The sequence below is a fragment of the Papio anubis genome, chromosome 2 (assembly GCF_008728515.1).
Source record: "Papio anubis isolate 15944 chromosome 2, Panubis1.0, whole genome shotgun sequence".
NCBI classification, from domain to species: Eukaryota; Metazoa; Chordata; class Mammalia; order Primates; family Cercopithecidae; genus Papio; species Papio anubis.
Genome location: NC_044977.1, coordinates 115,051,882 through 115,076,839, shown reverse-complemented (window position 1 = coordinate 115,076,839; position 24,958 = coordinate 115,051,882). Strand labels below are relative to the sequence as shown.

Here is a 24,958-nt window from a genome sequence, read left to right as displayed (position 1 = left end):
ATCAGCTCGTCATTTTACATCAGTGCCGCTCCCAATGCAATCTTCCCTCCCTCCCACTTGATAGGTGATTGTGTGATGTTCCCCTTCTCTGAGTCCAAGTGATCTCATTGTTCCGTTCCCACCTATGGTGAGAACATGCGTTGTTTGGTTTTCTCAGTTCTTGTGATAGTTTGCTAAAGGGGTGATGGTTTTAGCTGCATCATGTCCTAAAGGACACAAACTCATGCTTGCTTGAAACATAGTATTCCATGGTGTATATGTGCCACATTTTCTTAATCCAATCCTGTCTGATGGACGTTTGGGTTGTTGATTCAAGTCTTTCGCTATTGTGAATAGTGCTGCAATAAAACATACGATGTGCATGTGTCTTTATAGCAGCATAATTTATAATCCAACTTTAGGTATATACCCAATGGGATGGCTGGTTATAGGGTACATCTAGTTCTGAATAATGAGGAATCCATACATACCATTTTTTCCGCAATGGTTGAACTAGTTTACAATCCACCAGCTTAGTGTAAAGAAATTCCTATTTCTCCAAAATATCTCCAGCACCTGTTGTTTCCTGACTTTTTAATGATTGCCATTTCTGCTGGTGTGAGGATGGTATCTCATTGTAGTTTTGATTTGCATTTCTCCGATGGCCAGTGATGAGCATTTTTTCATTGTGTCCTGTTGGCTATATGAATGTCTTCTTTTGAAATGTCATTTCATATCCTTTGCCCACTTTTGATGGGGTTGTTTTTGTTTTTTCTTGTAAATTTGTTGGAGTTCTTTGTAGGTTCTGGATAGTAGCCCTTTGTCAGATGAGTAGATTGCAAAAAATTTTCTCCCATTCACCAGCAGGCTGCCTGTTCTAAAAGCCTCTGATGGTAGTTTCTTTTTTGCTGCTGCAGAAGCTCTTTAGTTTAATGAGATCCCATTTATTAATTTTGGCTTTGCTGCCAAAAGCTGCTTTTGGTGTTTTAGACATGAAGTCTTTAATACCTATGTCCTGAATGGTACTACCACGGAACTTTCCTCTAGGATTTTATGAGTATTAGGTGCAGCAAGTCCTCTAATCCATCTTGAATTAATTTTCGTATAAGGTAAAAGGAAGAAGGTCAGTTTCAGTTTTCTACTTATATTGTAATTTCCCAGCACCATTTATTAAATAGGAATCCTTTTCCCATTTCTTGTTTCTGGGTTTTGTCAAAGATCAGATGGCTGTAGATGTATGAGTACTATTTCACAGGACTCTGTTCTGTTCCATTGGTCCTATATCTCTGTTTTGGTACCAGCATAATGCTGTTTTGGTTACTGTAATAGCATGCAAGGTATCATTTTGAAGTCAGGTAGCGTGATGCCTCCAGCTTTGTTCTTTTGACTTGGGATTGTCTTGGAGATGCAGGCTCTTTTTGGTTCCATATGAACTTTAAAGCAGTTTTCCATTTCTGTGCCAGAAGGAAACTCATTGGTAGCTTGATGGGGATGGCATTGAATCCTATAAAATTACCTTGGGCAGTATGGCCATTTCACGATATTGATTCTTCTATCCATGAGCATGGTATGTTTCTTCTTCCATTTGTTTGTGTCCTCTTTATTTCACTGAGCAGTGGTTTGTAGTTCTCCTTGAAGAGGTCCTTTACATCCCACACTTGTAAGTTGGATTCACGGTGTTTGGTTCTCTTTGAAGCAATTGTGAATGGAAGTTCATTCTGATTTGGCTCTCTGTTTGTCTGTACTGGTGTATAAGAATGCTTGATTTTTTGAGACATTAATTTTGTATCCTGAGACTTTGCAAAGTTGCTTATCAGCTTAAGGAGGATTTTGGGCTGAGACAGTAGAGTTTCTAAATATGCAATCATGTCATCTGCACAGAAGCAGGGACAATTTGACTTCTTCTCTTTTCCCTAACACGAATACCCTTGATTTCTTTCTCTTGCCTAATTGCCTGTGGAACTTCCAACTATGTAGAACAGGAGTGGTGAGAGGAGAATATCCTGTCTTATGCCAGTTTTCAAAGGGAATTTTCCAGTTTTGCCCATTCAGAATGATGTGGCTGTGGGTTTGTCATAATAAATATAGCTCTTATGATTTTGAAGGAACGTTCCATCAATACCAATTTATTGAGCATTTTTAGCATGAAGGGCTGTTGAATTTTGTCAAAAGCCTTTTCTGCATCTGTGTGAGATAATCATGTTTTTGTCTTTGGTTCTGTTTATATGCTGGATTACATTTATTGATTCGTGTTTTGTTAGACCAGCCTTGCATCCCAGGGATGAAGCCCACTTGATCATGGTGGGTGCTTTTGATGTGCTGCTGGATGGTTTTGCCAATATTTTTGTCCGAGGGATTTTTTTGTCAATATTCATCAGGGATATTGGTCCACAAAAATTCTCTTTTTTGTTGTGTCTCTGCCGGGCTTTGGTATCAGGATGATGTTGGCCTCATAAAATGAGTTAGGGAGGATTCCTTCTTTTTCTATTGTTTGAAATAGTTTCAGAAGGAATGGTACCAGCTCCTCTTTGTACCTCTGGTAGAATTCGGCTGTGAATCTGTCTGGTCCTGGACTTTTTTTGGTTGGTAGGCTACTAATTATTGCCTCAATTTCAGAGCCTGTTATTGGTCTATTCAGGGATTCAACTTCTTCCTGGTTAAGTCTTGGGAGACTGTAAGTGTCCAGGAAATTATCCATTTCTTCTAGGTTTTCTAGTTTATTTGGGTAGAGGTGTTTATAGTATTCTCTGATGGTAGTTTGTATTTCTGTGGGATCGGTGGTGATATCCCCTTTATCGTTTTGTATTGCGTCTCTTTGATTCTTCTCCTTTTTCTTCTTTATTAGTCTTGCTAGCGGTCTATCAATTTTGTTGGTCTTTTCAAAAAACCATCTCCTGGATTCATTGATTTTTTGGAGGGTTTTTTGTGTCTCTATCTCCTTCACTTCTGCTCTGATCTTAGTTATTTCTTGCCTTCTGCTAGTTTCTGAATGTGTTTGCTCTTGCTTCTCTAGTTCTTTTACTTTTGATGTTAAGTTGTCAATTTTAGATCTTTCCCACTTTCTCTTGTGGGCATTTAGTGCTATAAATTTCCCTCTACACATGCTTTAAATGTGTTCCAGAGATAATGGTATGTTGTGCCTTTGTTCTCATTGGTTTCAAAGAACATATTTATTTCTGCCTTCATTTCATTATTTACTCAGTAGTCATTCAGGAGCAGGTTGTTCAGTTTCCATGTAGTTGAGTGGTTTAATTGAGTTTCTTTGCCCCGAGTTCTAGTATGATTGCACTGTGGTCTGAGGGACAGTTTGTTATAATTTCTGTTCTTGTACATTTGCTGAGGAATGCTTTACTTCAACTATGTGGTCAATTTTGGAATAAGTGTGATGCAATTTTGAGAATGTGTATTCTGTTGATTCGGGTGGAGAGTTCTGCCAGATATCCTATTAGATCAGCTTGGTGCAGAGTTCCAGGTTCAATTCCTGGATATCTTGTTAACTTTTCTGTCTCATCGATCTATCCAAAGTTGACAGTGGGGTGTTGAACTCCCATTATTATTGTATGGGAGTCAGTCTCTCTTTGTGAGTCTCTAAGGACTTGCTTTATGAATCTGGGTGCTCCTGTATTGGGTGCATATATATTTAGGATAGTTAGCTCTTCCTGTTGAATTGATCCCTTTACCATTGTCTTAATGGCCTTCTTTGTCTCTTTTGATCTTTGTTGGTTTTGAAGTCTGTTTATCAGAGACTAGTATTGCAACCCAGCTTTTTGTTCTCCATTTGCTTGGTACATCTTCCTCCATCCCTTTATTTTTGAGCCTATGTATGTCTCTGCGTGTGAGATGGGTCTCCTGAATGGCAGACTGATGGGTCTGACTCTTTATCCAAGTTCCCCTTGATCTGTGTCTTTTCATTGGAACTTTAGTCCATTTACATTTAAAAGGTTAAGATTGTTATGTGTAGACAGTCCTGCCATTATGATATTAACTTTGTTATTTTGCTCGTTAGTTCATGCAGTTTCTTCTAGCCTCGATGGTGCTACATTTTGGCATATTTTGCAATGGCTGGGTACGGTTGTTCCTTTCCATGTTGAGTGCTTCCTTCAGGGTCTCTCTTGTAAAAGGCAAAGGCCTGATGAACGACAAAATCTCTAAGCATTTGCTTATCTGTAAAGGATTTTATTTCTCCTTCCCTTATGAAGCTTAGTTTGGCTGGATATGAAATTCCTGGGTTTAAAATTTACTTTTTCTTTTTAGAATGTTGAATATTGGCTTTACTCTCTTCTGGCTTGTAGAGTTTCTGCCGAGAGTCTGCTGTAGTCTGATGGAGAAGGCTTCCCTTTGTGGGTAACCGGCCTTTCTCTTTGGCTGCCGTTCGTTTTTCCTTCATTTCAACTTTGGTGAATCTGGCAATTATGTGTCTTGGAGTTGCTCTTCTCGAGGGTATCTTTGGCAAGCGTTCTCTGTATTTCCTGGATTTGAATGTTGGCCTGCCCTACTAGGTTGGGGAAGTTCTCCTGGATGACATCTGAAAGTGTTTTTCAACTTGGTTCCATTTCCCCCTCACTTTCAGGCACTAATCAGACGGCAGATTTGGTCTTTTTCACTTAATCCCATACTTCTTGGGCTTTGTTCATTTCTTTTTCTTCTTTTTCTTTTGGTTTCTCTTCTGCATTGCTGCCATTCATTTGATCATCAATGGCTGATATACTTTCTTCCAGTTGATCAGTGGTCGGTTACTGGAAGCTTGTGCTGCATTTGTCGTGTTTCGTGTCATGATTTTCATCTCTTTCATTTTAGTTTTATGACCTTCTCTGCGCATTAATTACTCCTAGCCATCAGTTGCTTCCACTTTTTTTTTTCAAGATTTTTTTAGTTTCTTTGCGCTGCGTTTTGTAGTTCACATCAGCTCTGAAATTTGATGGATCTTGAAGCCTTCTTCTCTCATCTCGTCAGGTCATTCCCTCGTCCAGCTTTGATCCGTTGCTCAGCGTGAGCTGCGCTCCTTTGCGGGGAGATTGCACTCTTATTTTTGAGATTTCCAGCTTTTTCTGCTTTCCTTTTCCCCATCTTTGTGGTTTATCTGCCTCTGGTCTTTGATGATGGTGATGCACTGATGGGGTTTTGGGTATCAGGTGTCCTTCCTGCTTGGTGGTTTCCTTCTAACAGTCAAGGACCCTCGGCTGTATGGAGTTTTGTTGGAGATTGCTTGAAGGGTCACTCAGACCCTGTTTGCTGGGTATCAGCAGCAGAGGCTGCAGAAGATAGAATATTTCTGAACAGCGAGTGTACCTGTCTGATTCTTGCTTTGGAAGCTTCCCTCTCAGGGTGGAGCTCCCACCCTGCATGAGGTGTGGGGTGTCAGACTGCCCTAGTGGGGATGTCTCCCGAGTTAGGCTACTCGGGGGTCCAGGGACCCACTTGAGCAGGAGTCTGTCACCTTCTCGGATTCTCAACCTCCCGTGTTGGGAGATCCACTGCTCTTTGAAGCTGTCAGACAGAGTCGTTGCATCTGCAGAGAGGCTTCTGCTGCGTTTATTTTTACTGTTGCCCTGTCCCCAGAGGTGGAGTCTGAGACAGGCAGGTTTCCTTGAGGCTGCTGTGAGCTCCACCCGGTTTCAGGCTTCCCAGCACACCTACTTAAGCCTCAGCAATGGCAGAGCCCCTCCCCAACCTGCGGCTGCTGCCTTGCGGTGAATACAGACTGCTGTGCTGGCAATCAGGGAGGCTCGTGGAGCGTCAGGACCCTCCCGGCCAGGTGTGAGATATATGATCTCCTGAATTATTGCCTGTTGCTTAAAGCGCAGTATTGGGGTGGGAGTTACCCAATTTTCAGGTGTTGTGTGTCTCAGTTCCCTGGCTAGGAAAAGGGATTCCGCTTCCCCTTGTGCTTCCCAGGTGGGGCAGTACTCTTCCCTGCTTCATCTCACTGGTCCAGGCTGCAGCACGTGATGGCACCGATCGTCGACTCCCCAGTGAGATGAACCCGAGCCCTCAGTTGAAAATGCCAGGAAATCACGGTCTTCTGTGTGTGGCTTGCGCTGGGAGTTGGAGACTGGAGCTGTTCCTGATGACCATGCGCTCCGCCCGGCGATGCATTCTTATACTTAGTTTCCCACTCAGTTTACTGCCTGAGTTCTCAATGTCTTCTATCATTTCTGTAAACTATTACCTATAGTAAATAGTATATAAAATATATATCTAGTATATTTTTTAAACAAATTAACTTTGTTCTTAAATTGTACATGTTAATGTCTGTCGGATATAACCACATGCACTCCTATTTTTGTGCTGGGTACCTAAGGACAGCACAAAGGATCCTCTTCAGCCCTCTAACACTCACAGTTGACAGTGTGGATGAATTTACCTTTAGAATTCCCAAAGCAAAAAAAAAAAAAAAAAAAAAAACAAACAACTAGTATTTCTACTATTTACTCACAACCTGGAAATTCTTTTCACAATTCACTTTAACATAATCACTAAAAATGCCTATCTAGTACTTGCATTAAAAGAAAAAATGAATGGTACTTTGAAATAAGATTATTTTTCTTTTTAAAAAGTTGTATAATACGTTGTTTTTATGTCCATTTGTTTACAAATTAAAACCACAATATTTTCATTTCCTTGTGCTAGCAAAAGTTGTTAAAAATAGTGACACACCAACAAACTGTGAGGAAATTTACTCAGCTAAGAAAAAGTACCAAAGTACTCCTTTAAAACATTAATTTTTGACACATTTTCAAAGTGAGTATTTGTTGTAATCTTCTGTAACAATTCTTAAAAATATGAAATGTGATGTTTCTAGTTTTTGTAATTTATATTAAATCATTCTTTCATTAAATACCTCAACATTCATAGCTTCAATAGGTCAATTGCTGCATTTTGTACTTACTTTTCATTCTAGCTAAAATTAAGCAAACATTACAATGTTCTGTTGATTTTGAAGTATTCAAATCATCTTGAATACTTGCTATTCAAGAGAAACCATGTATTTTTGACCCCAAGGCAATCATTTTCAAATGTCAACTAAATGAATTATCTAAACTCTTTAGGTCAAAGAAAATTATATCTCTAATTATAAAAGAAAATACGTGTTTTTCATAACTATAGTAAGTAATCAATAAGTTTAGTATATCTGGATACATTTGATTGAAAAGAACACAAAGTCTTACTTGCATTGGCTTAACTCACATAATTGAAAATCAAGAGGAAATGCAGATGTTAGGCTGGATTGATGCAGTATTGCAATCACATCATCAAGGAGTAAGTTTCTTTCAGTCTCTCAGCTCTACCTTCCGTAGTATAAGCTCATCTTAAGACTGGTTTCCTCCTGGTGGGGTAAAAGAAGTTGTGGCATTTATAGATTTCATATCCATAACCCATACTTTTCAAAAAGAAAAAGTGGATTAGCTTTTGCTGGTTCTTTCAGAAATCCAAGGAACTACTGCTTTTAGAATTCTGCAGGAAACTTCCTCTCAAATGTACTTGCCAACATTTGGTCACATACCTATTTCTGAAATAATCTGTTTGGTTAAAGAATTGTCTTATGCTTAATTAGGACTGTGTTACCTGAATCAACATTATGACAATGGAGATCAGATAATCCAAGTTAAATTCATACCATGAGAAACTACCTCTCGAGCTTTTCTCCTAAACCATAAAGCACACAGCGAGCGCTGCATAGAATATTTGTAGACTTTGTACTACATGACAATGGACAGTGTATGACATAGAGAGGCAAGATAAAATTTATAACAAGACAGCATTTTTTTTTTTTTTTGAGACGGAGTCTCTCTCTGTCACCCAGGCTGGAGAGCAGTGGCATGATCTTGGCTCACTGCAAGCTCTGCCACCCATGTTCACACCATTCTCCTGCCTCAGCCTCCCGAGTAGCTGGGACTGGGCGCCACCACCACGCCTGGCTAATTTATTTATTTATTTTTATTTATTTTATTTTTTGTATATTTAGCAGAGACAGGATTACACCGTGTTAGCCAGAATGGTCTCAATCTCCTAACCTCATGATCTGCCCGCTTCGGCCACCCAAAGTGCTGGGATTACAGGCGTGAGCCACCACACCTTGCCCAAAGCAGCATTTTCTAACAGTTGAATATAAATATAGAATAAAGTGAAGAATTTTATAAAACACAAAATTAAATAACCTCATACCATATAGTATTTATTAAAAGCATTATATAAACAATAAGTTCAAAATAATATTTTGATTTATTCATCACATGTTTGGCTTCCAACCTAGACTGTAAACTTCTAGTTTCTATCCCTAAGCAACTAACGCAGTGACTTACTCATATTAGATATTTAATGAAGGCTGTTCAGTAGAATAAGCAGAAAAAAATCAATGCTGGCTGAATTACTCACTTTGTTCAAATAGATGCAGCTTAAATGACAAACTTTTGGCTTTAGACTGAACTTCCAAAACAAATAGTCCACATCCTTCTCATTATTAGAATCAGAAAATAAATGAAAAAAAATAAAGCTGAATTACCTATTTTGTTTGGTTTTGTGACCTGAGCATTACTGTTTGCCGGAGGTAATGGGGTAACTAAAGAACAATGGAAAAAGGACAATGCAAATATTTAGGGTGTAGACAAAAGGAAATGCATCTTTATATTAATTGTCAAAAGTCTGTAGGGTATTCAAATAAAATTGTCTTTGGAGGGTGACAGGTTCTACCTACTGAGTGGAAGCTGAAATACTAGGAGATAATGAGTTCCAAATGAGAAAGAAAAGTTATTAAATATTGAGTTTGAGTTCATACATACAGTTAGAGATAAGATGAAAGAAAATAGTTGCAATGAAATATAAATAAAAATAAGAAACCAATTAAATGAGTGTGGGAAAAAAAAAGTAGTCAACCATATCACTGTCTTCTCCAAATTCTGAAAGGCACTAAGGATTGTGTTAACTTTATCTGATTTTAGTCTTCTTTTTGAATTAGTAGAAGATTTTTTAATGCAAAAATTTAAGTTTTCTTTATTGTTAAACTATCAAGCATTGTACAGTGGAATGGGAGTCTTACTTGAATATCCTAGAAGATAACTTCTTACTCAGGAAATTTCTCTTGAAAAACAATGTAGTTAGATGGACTGAGAACTCTTGACAGTAACTGCAAAAGAACACAGTTGTTTACTCCCTCTACAGTCCTTTGTTCTATTTTATATTTAATTATAAATGAAAACAGACACTTTTATCTATTTCTTGGGTTACACCTCTTCAAGATAATTCATATTTTAAAAAATTATGCTGTGATGGCTTTCATAGTCAACTCAGGCTGCCTAAGACAAAATGCTATGACTGGGTGGCTTAAACAACAGACATTTATTTCTCACAGTTCTCAGGACTGGGAAGTTCAAGATCAGGGTGCCAGCCTGGCCAGGTTCTGGAGGGCGTACTCTGGCTGGCTTGTAAGTGGTTACCTTCTTGCTGTGTCTCTGGTACCTCTTCCTCTTCATATAAAGGCACTAATCCCATCTTGGGGGCTGTATCCTCATGACCATATCTAAACTTAATTACACTGAAGGCTCCACTTCCTAATATCATCCCACTTGTGGGGGCTAAGGCTTCAACATGTGCATTTGGAGCAGGAACACATTCAGTCTATAACAATGGTTGACCTTGGTTTTTGGTTTATGTGAAAATTCCATCTGTCACTCTGTGAACAGATTTTTAAACTTTTAATAAATCAGTACAGATATCCTAATTTTGTAATGCATACCTCATGAGGACTGTTTGGCATGATTTACTAATGATATTTCCTGAGTTTAGCTAGTCATTTAAGAACTGTCAAATCCATATTTTACTCTGTCAATGGGCACGGTAGCTCACGCCTGTAATCCCAGCACTTTGGGAGACTGAGGTGGGTGGATTGAGACCATCCTGGCTAACATGGTGAAACCCCATCTATACTGAAAATACAAAAAAATTAGCCAGGCGTGGTGGCACGCGCCTGTAGTCTCAGCTACTCGGGAGGCTGAGGCAGGAGAATGGCGTGAACCTGGGAGGCGGAGTTTGCAATGAGCCAAGATCGCACCACTGCACTCCAGCCTGGGCGACAGAGCGAGACTCAGTCTCAAAAGATAAAAAAATAAATAAATAAAATAAAGTAAAATAAAATAAAATAAAGAACAAATTATCATGGGAAGAAAAACACTACCAAATTTTATAAATTACCTATTGCCTCATTGAAAATCACCTCAAAATCTAATGGCTTAAAACAATAACTGTTTTTTTTTTCTGCTATTCTCCAATATGCCTTTTAAGCTTTACTTATCTAGGTGGTTCTTCTGGTTGGGGCTGAGCTGGGTCTTGTTATCTGTATTTGTGTCTGCAACCAGTGACTCTTCTGTGAAGTTGTCTTGGGGCTAGCTAGTAAAGGCAAACCTCTACTGACCAGATCCTTGTGTTCTTTCCTCTTCCAGCAAGCTAACTAATCCCGTATTGTTCACATGGTAACATGGTGGTTTGGCAGAGAGGGAGAGGAAGTGGGGGATAGGGAGGGAGAGGCAGGGTGGGTGGCCGGGGGAAGAGAGAGAGAGAGAGAGAGACAGAAAGAGAGAGAGTTGCAGCATTGTGGTTTGCCAAAACTGTGGGGAGGCAAGGGAGTGAGAAAGCACCATATAGGAGATTTTAAGACATAGGCCCTCTAATTATGCTATATTCTGTTGGTGAAGGCCCAAACCAAGTTCAAGAGGTAGAGAAGTAGTCTGTGCCTCTTAATGGAATGAGCTGCAAAGTCTTATTTTAAAGGAGTTTCCATACATAGATGAAAATAATTGCAACCATTTCCCTCAACAATATACCACACATGTCTTTGTGCCTTAGTGTCTGCAGAGTGAGTTTATGGCTTGACAATATCAACAAAGTCTTAATTCTCATTCTGCTTTTGCTAGTATAGAACTAATTCAAATTTAGCTCAAAGGATACATGTAGTATAAATAGTGTAGCCATGCATTTTGTGCATTCTAATGGATGTAGTCTCCAAGTAAAATAATCTCCTCTGATGTTGATATAAATACAGTAATCCACTGTTAACTATGGAGTACAGTTACTATAATCCCTAAAAGAATTAGCAACAATTGTATGAAATTTAGCTGGCCTTTTCTCTCTGCATTCAGCATGTATACCCAGTCAGTTTTGAAAGACATGACTTATTATTTAGTGTGATTTCATTTAGGAGTTTCTCAATATGGGGTATAATGAATGTTAATTCAGGCTTACAATGGATGGCATCCTGTGCCCATTTATGAATATGAGAAAGAACATTTGAAAAAGAGTCATCATTTCCGTCATTAATTTACTAATTCAAACACATGGAAATGACTCATGAAGATTTTAGTTGCCTTTGTTTCAAAATTCATGGTTTTTTTTGTTTTTGTTTTTGTTTTTTTTTTTTCAGTTTTCTTTTGCTTTAGTTGAGAAGAAAAGATTTGTCAGTTGAGTAAAGATATTTCATCTCCTTCACTGATACTGCTGGGAGTTATTAATTAGGTTTCTGAGTTTGGCACTATTCTTTCCTGGTCACCACGATGTGTCATTGAAACAGGCTCATTAAAATGAGTGATGTGTGTTGTAATTTCATTAGTGTCATCAATAATATATTATGCTTTCCTTTTAGTAGTCTCTTTGTGTTGCGTGTGGGTCAGGATAACTGTAGGAATTACATTTATAAGATCCAAATTGTTACAGATGAGGAAAGATAGGCATGAGGGTGGAATTAATGTTATTTTACACATGATGACTACCAAAATGATTTCAATTAAATAATATTTTAATTAGGTCTGATGTCTCTACATGCCATTCTAAGATCCATGTTCTGTGTATGCAAATAAGATGGTGATTTATTGAATTAGATCTACACTAACACAATCTATTATTCCTGCAGGGAAACTTTTGTAAATTGGACTGAAGCAGGTGTGTTGAAGAGCAGGAATGATTCAATAAGGAATATGAGTCCTTGTGGTTGTAAAGGACAGACTCTTAACATGGAAACTCTTAAACTATAGTCTCACCTTCTTTCCGCTATATTTTTTCTGCCAGACATGTACCTTTTGACTGGCTATTGGTCAATTCCTAGTCTTTCCTAATCTGAAAAATATGGGTTTATAATGGAGGAGAGACACACTTAGGCACTCTGATATAGTGTTTGTTGTTCATATCTTTTAACTCTATTTGACCAATTCAATTTTGGTGACATTACATGGGAATTCAAAGAGGTTTTGAATTAGAAGCTTCCATACGAGTATTGATCTAATTGAAATATTCACAAACAAGAAGCATTTGCATATTAAAAATGGTATAATAGTGGTTTTGCTGTCAAGAGATGATTCTGGGAGTACTTAGGATTAATGGTTGAATATGTAAAAGTTCTCAGAGCCAAGAAATACATGAGAACACATGTGATAAAATGTAAAAACATGATTTTGTTTCAACTTTCCATTTAAATATTAAAAGTAATGTAATGCTATATTTTCATAAATGATTCAAAATGCAAAAATTTATTTTATGTAAGCAGAAAGCTAAGTGGTTTTCAGTACACAAAAGAGGAACTGCAAAAGATGAGCTACTTCTGAAAATCAATAGGAGAAATGATCTTTCTCATGAAACATTAAAGGAGATATTTTGGTTAGCCCCAATTTGTTTTTAAGGTAATACAATTTATCTGGGTGAAAAACGTATTTCTACTATTATAATAAAGATCATCTAACTTAAGTAACATCAGCAGTTACCCAAAATGAAGGTTTTTTTAAATGATGATGAAAAAAATCTCAGTCACTTGTATTCTACTAGAATCTCAGTATCCTAGCTTTATGCTGATTTGTATCCAATTTGAGTAGAAATGGATATGAGTGTTTATCTTCCATAATAGCTTGCCACAAGCCTACTGCTTGAATCATGTAGCATATGGAAAATGTGTTTAGCTACTTGCAGAATTTCTCAAACAAAAAAAAGATTCATTTCTGCTCATATGGCTTGTTTACAGTCATTATAAAAGCATGTTACTATGTTGCTTACTAGTTAGGAGAAGCAAGTGTTGGCATACTCCACATTCCATTACATTGGCCTTTAGGAAATGTACGTATTGATTTTCAGTTATAAAATAGTAAATCATTATAATTTCTTGTGTTTTAGACCTGAACATTTTAGGATGTATTTTTATTCTTCCACATTATATCTCTTCTAGATATTTTATGGTAGTTATTGACACCTTTTACAAAAATATATTAGAGACTGTTCATGCTTATGTGAATTGCCATCACAGGATTAATCTGTAACTTATATGAGCATATTTTATTAATAACATCTTATCACTAAATTGAATATGGATATTTAACATTTAATAAGCCAGAATGTATATGCAGAAATGTACTTCATGCCATTGGGTTTTGAAAATGTGGAAAAGCCATTACAACAGCCTAAGAATCTTTAAACATGCCCCCCATAATATACTAGTTGCAATGTTGCAACTCATTTAAGGAATAGTTCTTGATAACAATGATTATAATATTTTTGTTTGTCAGCATACTAAACAATATGTCCTCAACGTATGGAAATAAAATGTTTGATACAATTTTAAAAATATAGATTGTACTCTCTCTTAAATTCTGGAAATATATTTGCCATTTAATGATTCATAAACATGAAACTCATAAAGTGAAGGAAGAGAATTCAAAACTATAAATATGAAAAAAGATTAATTTTTTGTAGTAGTTTATTCTTATTAGTAAAGTAGTATAAGTTGTCTACAAAGCAGTATTTTTTACATGGCTGAATAATTAAAATGTTTTTAATCCACTTTTATCTTTAAAATATCTTGATTACTAAATGACTGTTTCATTTATATATAACTACATATACATATATCCATTTATATTTATGTTTGTTTAAATAGTAGATTATAAATGTAAATATGTTTGATATGTATCCTGGCACCAGAAGCCAATTCTTTTTCCTAAATGACAAAAAAGCTTGTTAGCCTGAAAAAAACTAACTTTTGTTTAGGTTCTGTCATGTACAAAAATATTCTAGGCAGCTTCATCTCCATTTTGAACAATTCTACAGTTCAGTCAAAGTTTCTCTAAAATTATTTGGTTTCTCATTTTTATGAAATAAAACGAATATTTAGGGAAACTTTCAATAAGTATTTCACTAATTCTTGCTATTGCTATTTTGTTTAAGTCATTTTGAGATATCATCAAAACATTTTCAAAAGTTCTCTGTATGAAAATACATGTATACATGTGTATATGTACATACATAAATAATCTCTTACATGATTACATTTGCATGGTTGAATGGCTTCTTCTGAAAATCCCTTTAATGTTAAGAATACCTGGAGAATAGCAAAGGGAGAACGTCTGCTTTAAAGAATGTTCTGTGTCTGGAAGTAGAGACAAAATTTTCCGAGTATACATGGAGTCTAACATTTCCTGGTGCTGGATGATGAATCAATTTTGTAATTACTGAACATACAGTTTATTCCCAGATTGCACATTTCTCACCTGTAACAGAGGCCTGGAGCAGTTGTGTGTATGGGCATAGAGTGTGCATTTATTTCCCAGGCCAGGGGACCAGAATGTGGGTCAATCCAGCAGTGTTGGTGATGAGGCAGGTGGAGTTGTTCCCAGTGCCAGAGGCAGTTCTATCGCTCTTTTATGTGCTCCTTGGGCTACAGAGCTTCTTCACTCCACAAGGCCTTGTACCAGAGCATTGCTCACAACCTTCTTGCTACTCCACCTGGGAAGTAATTTTCTCCCTCCCTTAATCAGGGAATATATTTTTCTTAATACAAACTATAAACCTGAATTCAAGAATATTCAGAATTTTGAGAGTATCTTTCTTGCACTGCTCTATTTTCTTAATACAATGCCAAGTTTACTCATAAGCATGAAGATCAAGGATATTGGACTATTAGAGATAGTTCCCATTTAAATTTTTCTGTCTTCAACAAAATCATTGAAATACTCTCTCTATTCAAGAATCTTCTTTTTTCACCACCACTCATCATGTACTCATTTCAACAGAAATTGCTCTGAAAAGATACAAAATTGACCGTTCTTCAGTGAATTAGGGCTTAAAATGCAAAATAAGCTGAATTGATACAACTTATACCAACATTATTGAGGACCTACTGAGTTCCCAGCACTGAACTAAGCCGGATAAAAATTTAATTAAATAAATCACCATGGCTAAAGACCTCCTAGCTTCACAGCATTGAATTAGACTTGATACAGAAGTAACATGTTCTTCACTCTGAAGTGTAAAGCAATGAGATCATAACATATCCTTGAATATATGGATCAGGATATCGCAACAGATAAGACACAGAGACGGATAAATGAATATCAGAAGCCAATTGGATATGTAAGGAAAGTGAATGACTTACAGTGTTCTGGCTTGGGGGATTAGGTAGATTTCACTCCCCAGTAACGCCTACAGAGTACATGGTGAAAAGTGCTGGCAAGGCTGAGACAGTGAAGCGTTGCTGAGAGAGGAAATGGTGATCAAGAACTCAATCAAGTTAATGCTGGTGCTGGAGAAAATTACAAATTAATAAATTTTGTGCTGTGGCCCTGATTCCATCTTTTCAAACTCAGTCATCGCTGTGTAACTTAAGTCTTTGTCACTTTTTGTCTGGACTAAGTAGTCTTCTGTTCTCCAGGCTCTATATTACAGCTAACGTAATTATTCCAAAATGAAATATAATCACCTTTCTTTCTTGCTTACATCCTTTCACTGGTTTCTTATTGCTTATAGGAACAAGCTTAATCTTTTTACCTTGGTATACCAGGCCCTGTATGATATGGCTATGACTTGTTCTCCCATGTCTGCTCCTATCATTGCCCAGTCTGGCCCTATACTCTCATCTTACGAAAATGCTAACATGGATTTCACTAAGGATATCATGCTGTTCTATAGTTTCGTGTCTTTGCTTATGCCAATTCCTTCTGCATAGGATGCTGTCCTGTCTTCATCTCTTTTAGCTTTTTTCCTTTCCTAAACTTCTGTAACTGGTAGCTCCGCTCATCTTTTAAGATACTGTTTAAATATTCTCTGTTTTAGACCTTTTCCTGACCTTTCCCAGTAGCAATCTATCATCTGTTATAACCAGACCTTACATCTCTACTAAAACAATTAGAAAAATGGATTTAAGTTATTTACAGGTTTGCCTCTTTTATTAGACCATGGGATTTTAGCTAGTTTGGGTTGGAAATAAGACAATGATGCAATGATTCATAGCTTTCTAACAAAATACATCTATTGGTATCTATCAATGAATAAAGGTGACTATCTTAGATTTTCCCAAATCAAATTTATCTTTCTCAGCAATTTGACTAAGTTACAGATCACTCTTTTATTATGCATTCCACACTCGTGAGAAGATGGTATTCTAGATGTCAAACATATATAAAAGAAGAGAGAACAGTGTAATGAATTCTATTACCCAGTTTCCACAATTATTAACTAATGGTCAACTGTGTTGCCTCTACACTGTCTGTAGCTCCACTCTCTCATCTTCCCTCCAAATATTTGAAGCAAATTCCAGACATAATAACATTTCATTTGCAAATATTACGGTGTGTATTAATATTTCTAAATGATAAGGGCACTTTTAGAAAACATTGATGATACCATTATCACATCTAAAATATTTGCAATTTCCAAATATCACCCAATAATTAGTGTTCAGTTTTGCACTACTTCTTAGATTTTAAACTGTTTAAATACAAGTGTAGTAAGGTCTATGCTTTGTGAATGGTTGATTGTTTTCTTTTCTTTTTTTTTTTTTAGGGACAATTTTGCTCTATTAGGGATATTTTGTCAATATTCAGAAACATGTTTGGTTTTTACACGAAAGGAGGAGTGCTACTGATATCTTGTGTGTGGAGGCCAGGGATACTGCAAAACATCCTACAATACACAAGGCGCCCACAATAGAGAATTATCTAGAGAGACTAGTAAGAGGGTGACATTGAGAAACCCTGGTCTATAGGCTCCCCCTGCATTATATATTGTATTGCAATTTATTTGTTGAATAAACTGGGTCATTTGTCTTATAAAGTTTTCCACATCTATATTTTGTTAATGATACATCGTAGTATAATTTAACATTTTTTTCTGTTTCTTGCATCATCAGATTCATATACAATTTTCTTTTGCTATGAAAACTGCTTTTTTTTCTGTGTCATAGATAGTGTTGTGTACTTCCATCAGGAGGCACATAATGTCTGATCATCCCTCTCTTTCTCATCAGTATGGGAAACTATTGGTGATCAATGTCTAAATTTGTTAATTCATTAGGAGTTGAAAAATAGTCATATTATATTTTTATAATTTATTCATTTATTGAAAACATCACTGACTCTTAGAAATATTCACTCCAACGTTTGATGGAAAAATAGCATTGTGCATGAAACATTTATGCATTTTGTATTTCTTTTCAGAAACATCCTGTACCACCTTGATGAAAAGACAAGCCGGTTTTCAATACTTGTGGAGGCTTGGGAACACTGCAAACCCCTTGCATCAAATGAGACCCTTCAGGAAGCCCTGTCAGAGGTGTTGAACAGCATTAATTCAGCTCAGGTTTACTTCAAAGCAGGACTTGATGTGTTCAGGAGTGTCTTGAATGGGAAGAATTGAGAAAACTCTGAGCATTTTTTAAAGTTTGCTTACAATTCCACAAGCAAAAGCTCTAATTTAACCAGATTTTCTGACATTGAAGGCTTATTTTGGCTTTTTGACAAGTATAAAGCTATTATTACATTGTATTTTTTAAATGTAAATATAAAAAGAACATTTTGCACATTTAATATTTTTTGTATCTACATTTCTGACTATGTAAAGCAAGTTATTGAAATAGGACTTAAGAATTACCTATTAAAAAGAAATCTGATATTTTATATATGTGTGTGTGTATATATATACACACACACACATACACACACACTATTTTGAGGAGAAAGTTTCAAGAAGTTCCAGCGTATCTTTGTTCCTATGGGCAGAGCATATAGGAACACAGTTTATTCTCTCTGATAGAGCTATTAATGACCTAGTTTCTGTAAAAGAAATGAAGAGTTGATATGGTTCCGATTAACTTCACTATTAAGTGTTCAATATGAAGAATTCAAGTATTGTGACTGAGTGATTGGTTGACCTAAACCACTTTGAATGTTTCTATTTTATGAAATGAAGTTTCTCTTCCTAACACAACTAGATGTAGTAATACACTGGTTATGAAATTGTATTTTTTTAAGTATTGATGAAAAAAAGAGCCATAAGCATTCCAGGGAAAAATCTCAAGGTAGCTACACAGAGCAATTTAAATGCAAATTTTTTTTCCTAACAACTTACAAGGTGACTAGCTTTGAAACCCCTAATTTGCCTCAGTTGATTTTCTAAGAATTTCAGGAGTGATGTATGTCTTAAGAGGGAGAAAAAATGTATCTTACTACTTTTTCTCTTGTTTCTTTTGGAAACACTGAAACAGGGACTACTCTAAAAGGAAAGCATCTCACATTGGTTTTCTTTCTTGTATCTTTTCTGAAACTCCTTGCTGTAAGGCAGCTTTCACAGAGTACTATATATTTTCCACAGTAAAGTAGCAAAGTTTCTCTTTGAAACCCAAAATATCTTCTAAAGCATCAAATTTCTATTTCTGCCTCTGACAAAAAGAACTTACTATGAAAGAAATAGTTGTTTTTATCAATAAAAGCTCCTTAATAGTATGAAGAAACTTTTGGTATTTTTTCTTCTTTATCCTTAATTGTGACTAAGATGGAAATCTAGAAAATATTCATGCTTCTAAGTTTCTACAGGGTTACTGTAAGAGAGTGTCTCATCTACACTTCAATTCTTCTCTCATGTGGAAAACTAAGTTTTTTATATTGACATTGTCATTGAATAGCTCTAGCAATTATTATTACTCTCCCAAACACTAACATTCTACCTATTAAGTATCAGGTTAAAGTTCTAGTTTATCTTTAGAAGTTTATTTGAAAAATGGTTTTCATATACTGGATAAAGCAATTCCCCTTAGGAAACATAGCCTCAGAGTATTTCATATAAATTTTCTCTACCTAATTCAAACATACTTCCCCATCATACACCACCAGAGCAACATTGCAAATAGTCTGTGTATATTTAAATTTTCACTTTTTATGGATGAGCATAAACCTAGTCTTAGTTTAAAGGCAAACTAAAGTTGAGGGAAGATAATTAATCAATATTCATTAATTGATTTATAAGGTTCAACACTTGCTACCCTAAATTATTTTTATACGCTCAAGGCAAAGCACGGAATTGAGGCAATTAGCTAGATAATTCAAGCAGAAACCCATTTTCATGGAAATTGCCTGTGTGCACATATTTTTAGATGAAAAATGAAACTACCTTACAATATTATTTTTTACCAATGTATTTGTTTGAAAACATTTGCCATGTTGAAGAATGTGTATAGGAAAGGGCTAGAAATAAACAGGCTTGTGCATACCGAGACATTCATGATCTTTCTTCCTCTTCAGAGATCATCAGAAAAGAGGTGGGAATACACATGCAGGTGCATGTGAGCCCAAATGCCAGAAAGTCTTATACCAGAAGAACTTAAATATTTAACCATAGGTTGATGTGTTCATTCCTGTTATTCATTTACAGATGAAATTAAAACAAAGAAAGGCAAACTATTACCAGTTTGGTAGTTCACTATTTTAGAGCAAATTTCTAAATGAATTTATTCCCATAACCTGCAATAGCACTGAGAGCAGAAAATATGTTTCTTCTTCACCTTTGCTTAAAGATTGCGTACCTAGGTAAGTCACATTGTATAGACAAAAACCTTCTTCTGTATTCCTCACCTCTAAATTAAATGTTATTTGCTATTTGAAAACTGTAGTTAACTATGGTTTTTATTAGTCTATTAAGAGATACGTGGAGAAATTTAATTATAACTAAAGCAGATGTCCAAAATTCTATACATGCTGCTTTACATCTTTGCAACAAACCTCTTAACTAGCAGCATTATTTCTATAGTGTGATTACCTGAGAGTGCCTCCAAATGTATATCATTTCACTCCCCTCCCCACCCCACCCCCAATAGATCCAAATAAATAAAATCCTGAGTAAGTTAATAGCAAGTGTTATGTGAATTGGTAGTAGGTTTAAATTGTTGCTGAGTTGTCCATATGCCTGGTGCTTCTCACAATCTTTCATACATAGAATCGTGCCTAGGAAATAATGAATCATGAATATTCTCTGAAGAAAATGTGGCAAAGGCGTAACAGTGAAATTTATGTTCAGGCAGGGTATGCATTAAATACTGCCCTTTATGGAAAAGCGTAAGTCTCAGAATCAAAAGAAAGCCTAAGAAGGATTCTGGTCTAAGCCCTGAGATCTTGCCTTCAGCCAGAGAAGGCACTATCAGTTACCCCCACCAGATGTAATAACTAAACCCAAAGCGAATAAGAAACTTGGACATAGTCGCGTATTTAGTTAGTAACAAAAGCACCACTGGAATTTAAGCTTCTCTGCTTTCTCATGCAGTATATCTTGCTTTTCCCTGAGGAGACAGGGTTATAAATTATCTTTTCCAGTGCATTCTATGTAACCAGCCATTCTATCAGATGTTGCATGGGCTGGTTTTAATTCAAGGCTAGTTCTTTCTCTGACTGTACCTGACAAACAAAACTGTCCCCAGGAATTCGGGCAAAGGAAACAAAGACTGCGTACTTGAGAGAACGTGAGGAGAGTCCTTACAGAACACCAGAAGTCAGGAAGAAGGACATTGAGCAAACTATTTCTGTGAGAGGGCAAGTTAGGCCAGTGTTAACTAAACAATCTAAATTACCGTTTCTCAAAATGTGAAATTTAGAAAGACAGGGCTAGGAATCTACGTCTTCAGCAGGATTTCTGGATGTTTCTTACACACACTGATGTTTAAGAATTTCCAATCTACGTTAATCGTAGGTTCCAACGTAGGTTCCAAGAAAATGCTAGTTGACATTTCTAGATAGATTGAAGAGTCACAGTAACAAGAAAGACATAAATCTTTGTTATTAATGGAATCATTATGAGAAAAGAAAAGTGGACCCATTTTATCCCTAAGAAAACAATTCAGTTGCAGCTTATATTTGCGCTTGCTACATCCCAGGCACTGGTGTTCTAGAATTTTCCCATGTATTTTTTTTTTTTTAATTCCCACAACAACACATTTAAAAATGAGAAAACTAGGTTGAGTGACTTGTCCACAGTTCCAAAGCTAATAAAAATGATGAGGCATGTTTCTCTTCTGGGCTCACTGTATTCAGTTCTTTGTTCTTACACTGAGTGCTGAAAAAAAAAAAATCAGACTATTTTCATTCTAGAAAGTGATATAATTGGAAATTTTAACATATTTCTCCAAAACTGATCAGACTGTGCAGTCTGCCTTTTTTTTTTTTTTTTGGTATAATAAAAGGGTTCGAAGAAACAAATGACATCATTCCCGATGATGGTAGCCCCTCCAACAATGGTGTATATATGTAGGTAAAATTTGAAGATATCTAAAGAGCATGAAAAGGCAAGTGCACCATTGTGGAATCTCATGACAAGTAGTCTTACAAACAGTAAAAAGAGACCAGAAACCACAGGTCTTACACTTTCCTTCTCTAAATGCTTACATAATTTCAATTAAAAAAAGAAAAGCAGGTGCTGTGATTTAGAACCACAGTTTTATGTTATTTTTAAAAATTCAGAATAACCAATTGACATTTTTAATTAAATAAATGTAGAACATATAGTAAGTTTCCCCAGAAGAAAGATAGATGTTCACAAAAATAAAATAAATACTTATTTGTGACCATCTTACTAATGATGAATCAGCATCTTTGCCTCAAATGAAAGTCTATAATTATTTGTACGACAAATTGGTAGACCTAGCCAAAAATGTTCTCATGAGACATTCTGTGATATGTGTAATTGATTACTCCAAAACTAAAGCTTTCTCTGAGGGTAACACATTGTCATTTCATTGGTTTAATGGGCTATTTAAATGTGCCTTAGCCGCACATTTGCTTAATAGAAAGGAATTATTTTAAACTACCAATCCATATGTTGAGTTGAAAGGAAGTTGGCCCACATATTCCAATAAAAATATCAGCAACATAACAGTTTCATCACAGGACCATGGATACAGTGCAGGGAAAAAACAAACAAACAATACAATATTTGAGAAAATAAATATTCTGCCCAGCCACACTAGTGAGTTTTTATTTCTTTTATGAGTTTAAATTATCAACTTTAAAAAGCCTCATTAGAATTTGCTATTCAGAAAGACCTTAAAAACCCTCACAGAGTTCTAAGCATCCTATTCATTGAAAATACTTTTCAGTTAAGTAGATTTGTTTTGTGCACTTCACAATTTTAGGTGGCATGAATTTGAAGCGCAGCAAAAGAAATGTATAAAAGATAGCCTTTTCTGGTCATTACTGTGTCTACTCAAGTTTCTGTTTTCTAGGTACACTCTAACATTGTAATTTTTCCCCCTGAGAAGTAATTTTAAGATCTATCAGTCTCAATTTAAATGATCTGTTAATCAGCCAGAGTTTTAGTTTCATAATATGGTTCCATTGTCTGACAAAGATATACACACTAAAGTGCCTTTAGCAGGCCTGGGACTGTCAAGAATCTAGGTATCGTGATTATTGCAAGATGACATATTTCTTAAGACGTTTATAATCTTATATTTGGATTTAATCTGAATTTACAAATAAAAGGGTTAAATTGAGGCAGTTTCAAGCAGCATTTAAGAAAATGAAGTGGCTTCAAATTTTAATGCTTCTGGTTAGATTATTTTGTTTAAATTATACAATTATATAATTTTCTGTAACCAAAATGGTAATTTTGATGGATTTTTTAATGCCAAAATCCAATCATCAAGGCCAAAGAAATGCACGATTACTCTGCTGTCTTATGCACGATTCAATCAAGAATTAACTCAGAGGCATTTGATTCAGTGCTTACATCTAGACAAAGTTTTAATGAGTGCAGACACAGCCTAACAATATTTCATTTAATTTCTTTGAGGGCTTAAGCCAATAAACACTGCGGTAGCTTTTCTCAGAAGGAAACAGATTTTATTTTCCAGGTGCTAATTAATATGTACCACCTAAGTCCCCAAAGGATCACACAGGTGCCTGTATCATGCCATATGTCATGTGCTATATTCCTGCAAGCTCAAGAGAATAATATACCATCATTATTATGAATTATTATGTTGCATTGAAGTTAATGTCAGTCTTTTTTTCTAATTAAAGTACAAACTTGGCATGTGAATAGAAGCTTAGCTAGAGAAGTGGAGTTAGAGTCCCTATTTTAATGAACTACATATATTTTTCAATCAAAATGTTTAATTATTTAATTATCTAGCCTGCTCGGTAATCATAACTCTCCAACTTCTTCAAAGGACCTTTATTCAATGTGTTACCACTCATATTGTCATTACTTGGTGTGTGTTTTATATTTTGAATTTCTTAGATGCTTTCAGTGTATGTGCTGGTGTTTTATTAATATTAAAAATTTTTGTTTACTTCTATATCAAACTGCCGCAAATGGACTACCTTATTTTGAAAGTTAGAATAAAATGCTATTACTCTCTAAGCAGAACTTTAGCATATCTGTTTGATAAGAAACACAAACAAAATATTTTTCTACGCTATTGCAAATTGTCTGCAAGAAACAAAATGCCAGATGGTTAAGTGTAGCTCACATAATTATATTCCAAAGATGTTATAAATAATTCTATTTAGCATCTGAGATAGGTCTCTATTAGGCAATTTCATGTTTACATTTCTAACAGAAAGGTTTAATGGCAAATACATGCCTTATATTCTAACTTGCTACTTGGAGAATGTGGATATTCTGAAAAGAAAAACCCTTTCTAGAACACTTTGCAGGGCTAATTTTTTTTTATAGACATCTAGAAAATAGCCTGGGCAACAAAGTGAAACCCTGTCTCTCTCTCTAAAAAAAAAGTTACTAGAGAGGCTGAGGCGGAAGAATTATTTGGGCCCAAGAGTTTGAAGCTGCAGTGAGCTAAAATCATGCCACTGTAGTCCAGCCTGTGTAACAGACAGAACCTATCTCAAAAAAAAAAAAAAAAAAAAAGAAAGGAAAAGAAAGTCACATGCTGTTGATAATAGTTTTATATGTGTTTGGAATGTTAATATGGGATACATACATTTAAATGCATTTAATACTTTAATCATGTATGCAATGTAGCAGCATTTAGATATGTAAGATTTTAGAAGTAAAATCTCAGTGGTATAACATTTAAAACACAGCCTTAAAATGAAGAATAGGGAAGAGCAGGAGAAAATTTATAAATTAACCTGAGGTAAAATGTGGAGGAAAATTTTTCCAAATAAATTTGCTTTGATTAAAAACAAATATCTCTCAAGAGTTGCCCCAATTACTAAATTATGTTGAACTGTTTTGGTGTTTAGCCTTGTTCAAAATAGTTTGATTATCATCTGTGATTCAGAAATATTTTCATTGTACAGAGATTTCATTGTCATTGTAGTTGTTGTAACTGATTTTTAATGATATTGATTTAAAGGCATTTGTCTGTAGTTTTAAAATTACTATATAGGGTTGAATGTCTAATTTCTATAATGTGTGGATGCCCATCAGATATTTACTGCATTCTATATTTAGCCAAGTGTGATCACAATTTATTTTATAACTTTTTATGTGTTACATAACTCAATATGCATCTTACTTAAGAAATTATGTTATAATTTCGAGTGACACAAATAGATTGAGATACCACGTCCATTAAAAATATAAGTGAATATTTTATATTTAAGTTGTTTAAATATTTGCACATTATTGAAAACAGTACTATGAAATGAAGGCACCATTTAAAAAACGTGTTCTGAGTCACAAATTTCATGAATGTGTACAGTGAAATGTTAGTGTTTAAAGCACCCAT

At 35.5% G+C, this 24,958-nt stretch overlaps 1 protein-coding gene across 10 annotated transcripts in view; it reads left to right on the top strand.

Moving 5' to 3' along the window:
• Window positions 1–22,613, top strand: part of NAALADL2 (N-acetylated alpha-linked acidic dipeptidase like 2) — a 1,420,296-nt gene extending 1,397,683 nt beyond the window's left edge. For all 10 annotated transcript variants that reach the window (XM_021933744.2, XM_021933739.2, XM_021933741.2 and 7 more), the window contains one exon: window positions 17,439–22,613. In XM_021933744.2, coding sequence (XP_021789436.1) covers window positions 17,439–17,637 — 199 coding nt within the window. In that variant the 3' untranslated portion in view covers window positions 17,638–22,613. The remainder of the gene's footprint in view (window positions 1–17,438) is intronic.
• Window positions 22,614–24,958: the final 2,345 nt, after the last annotated feature.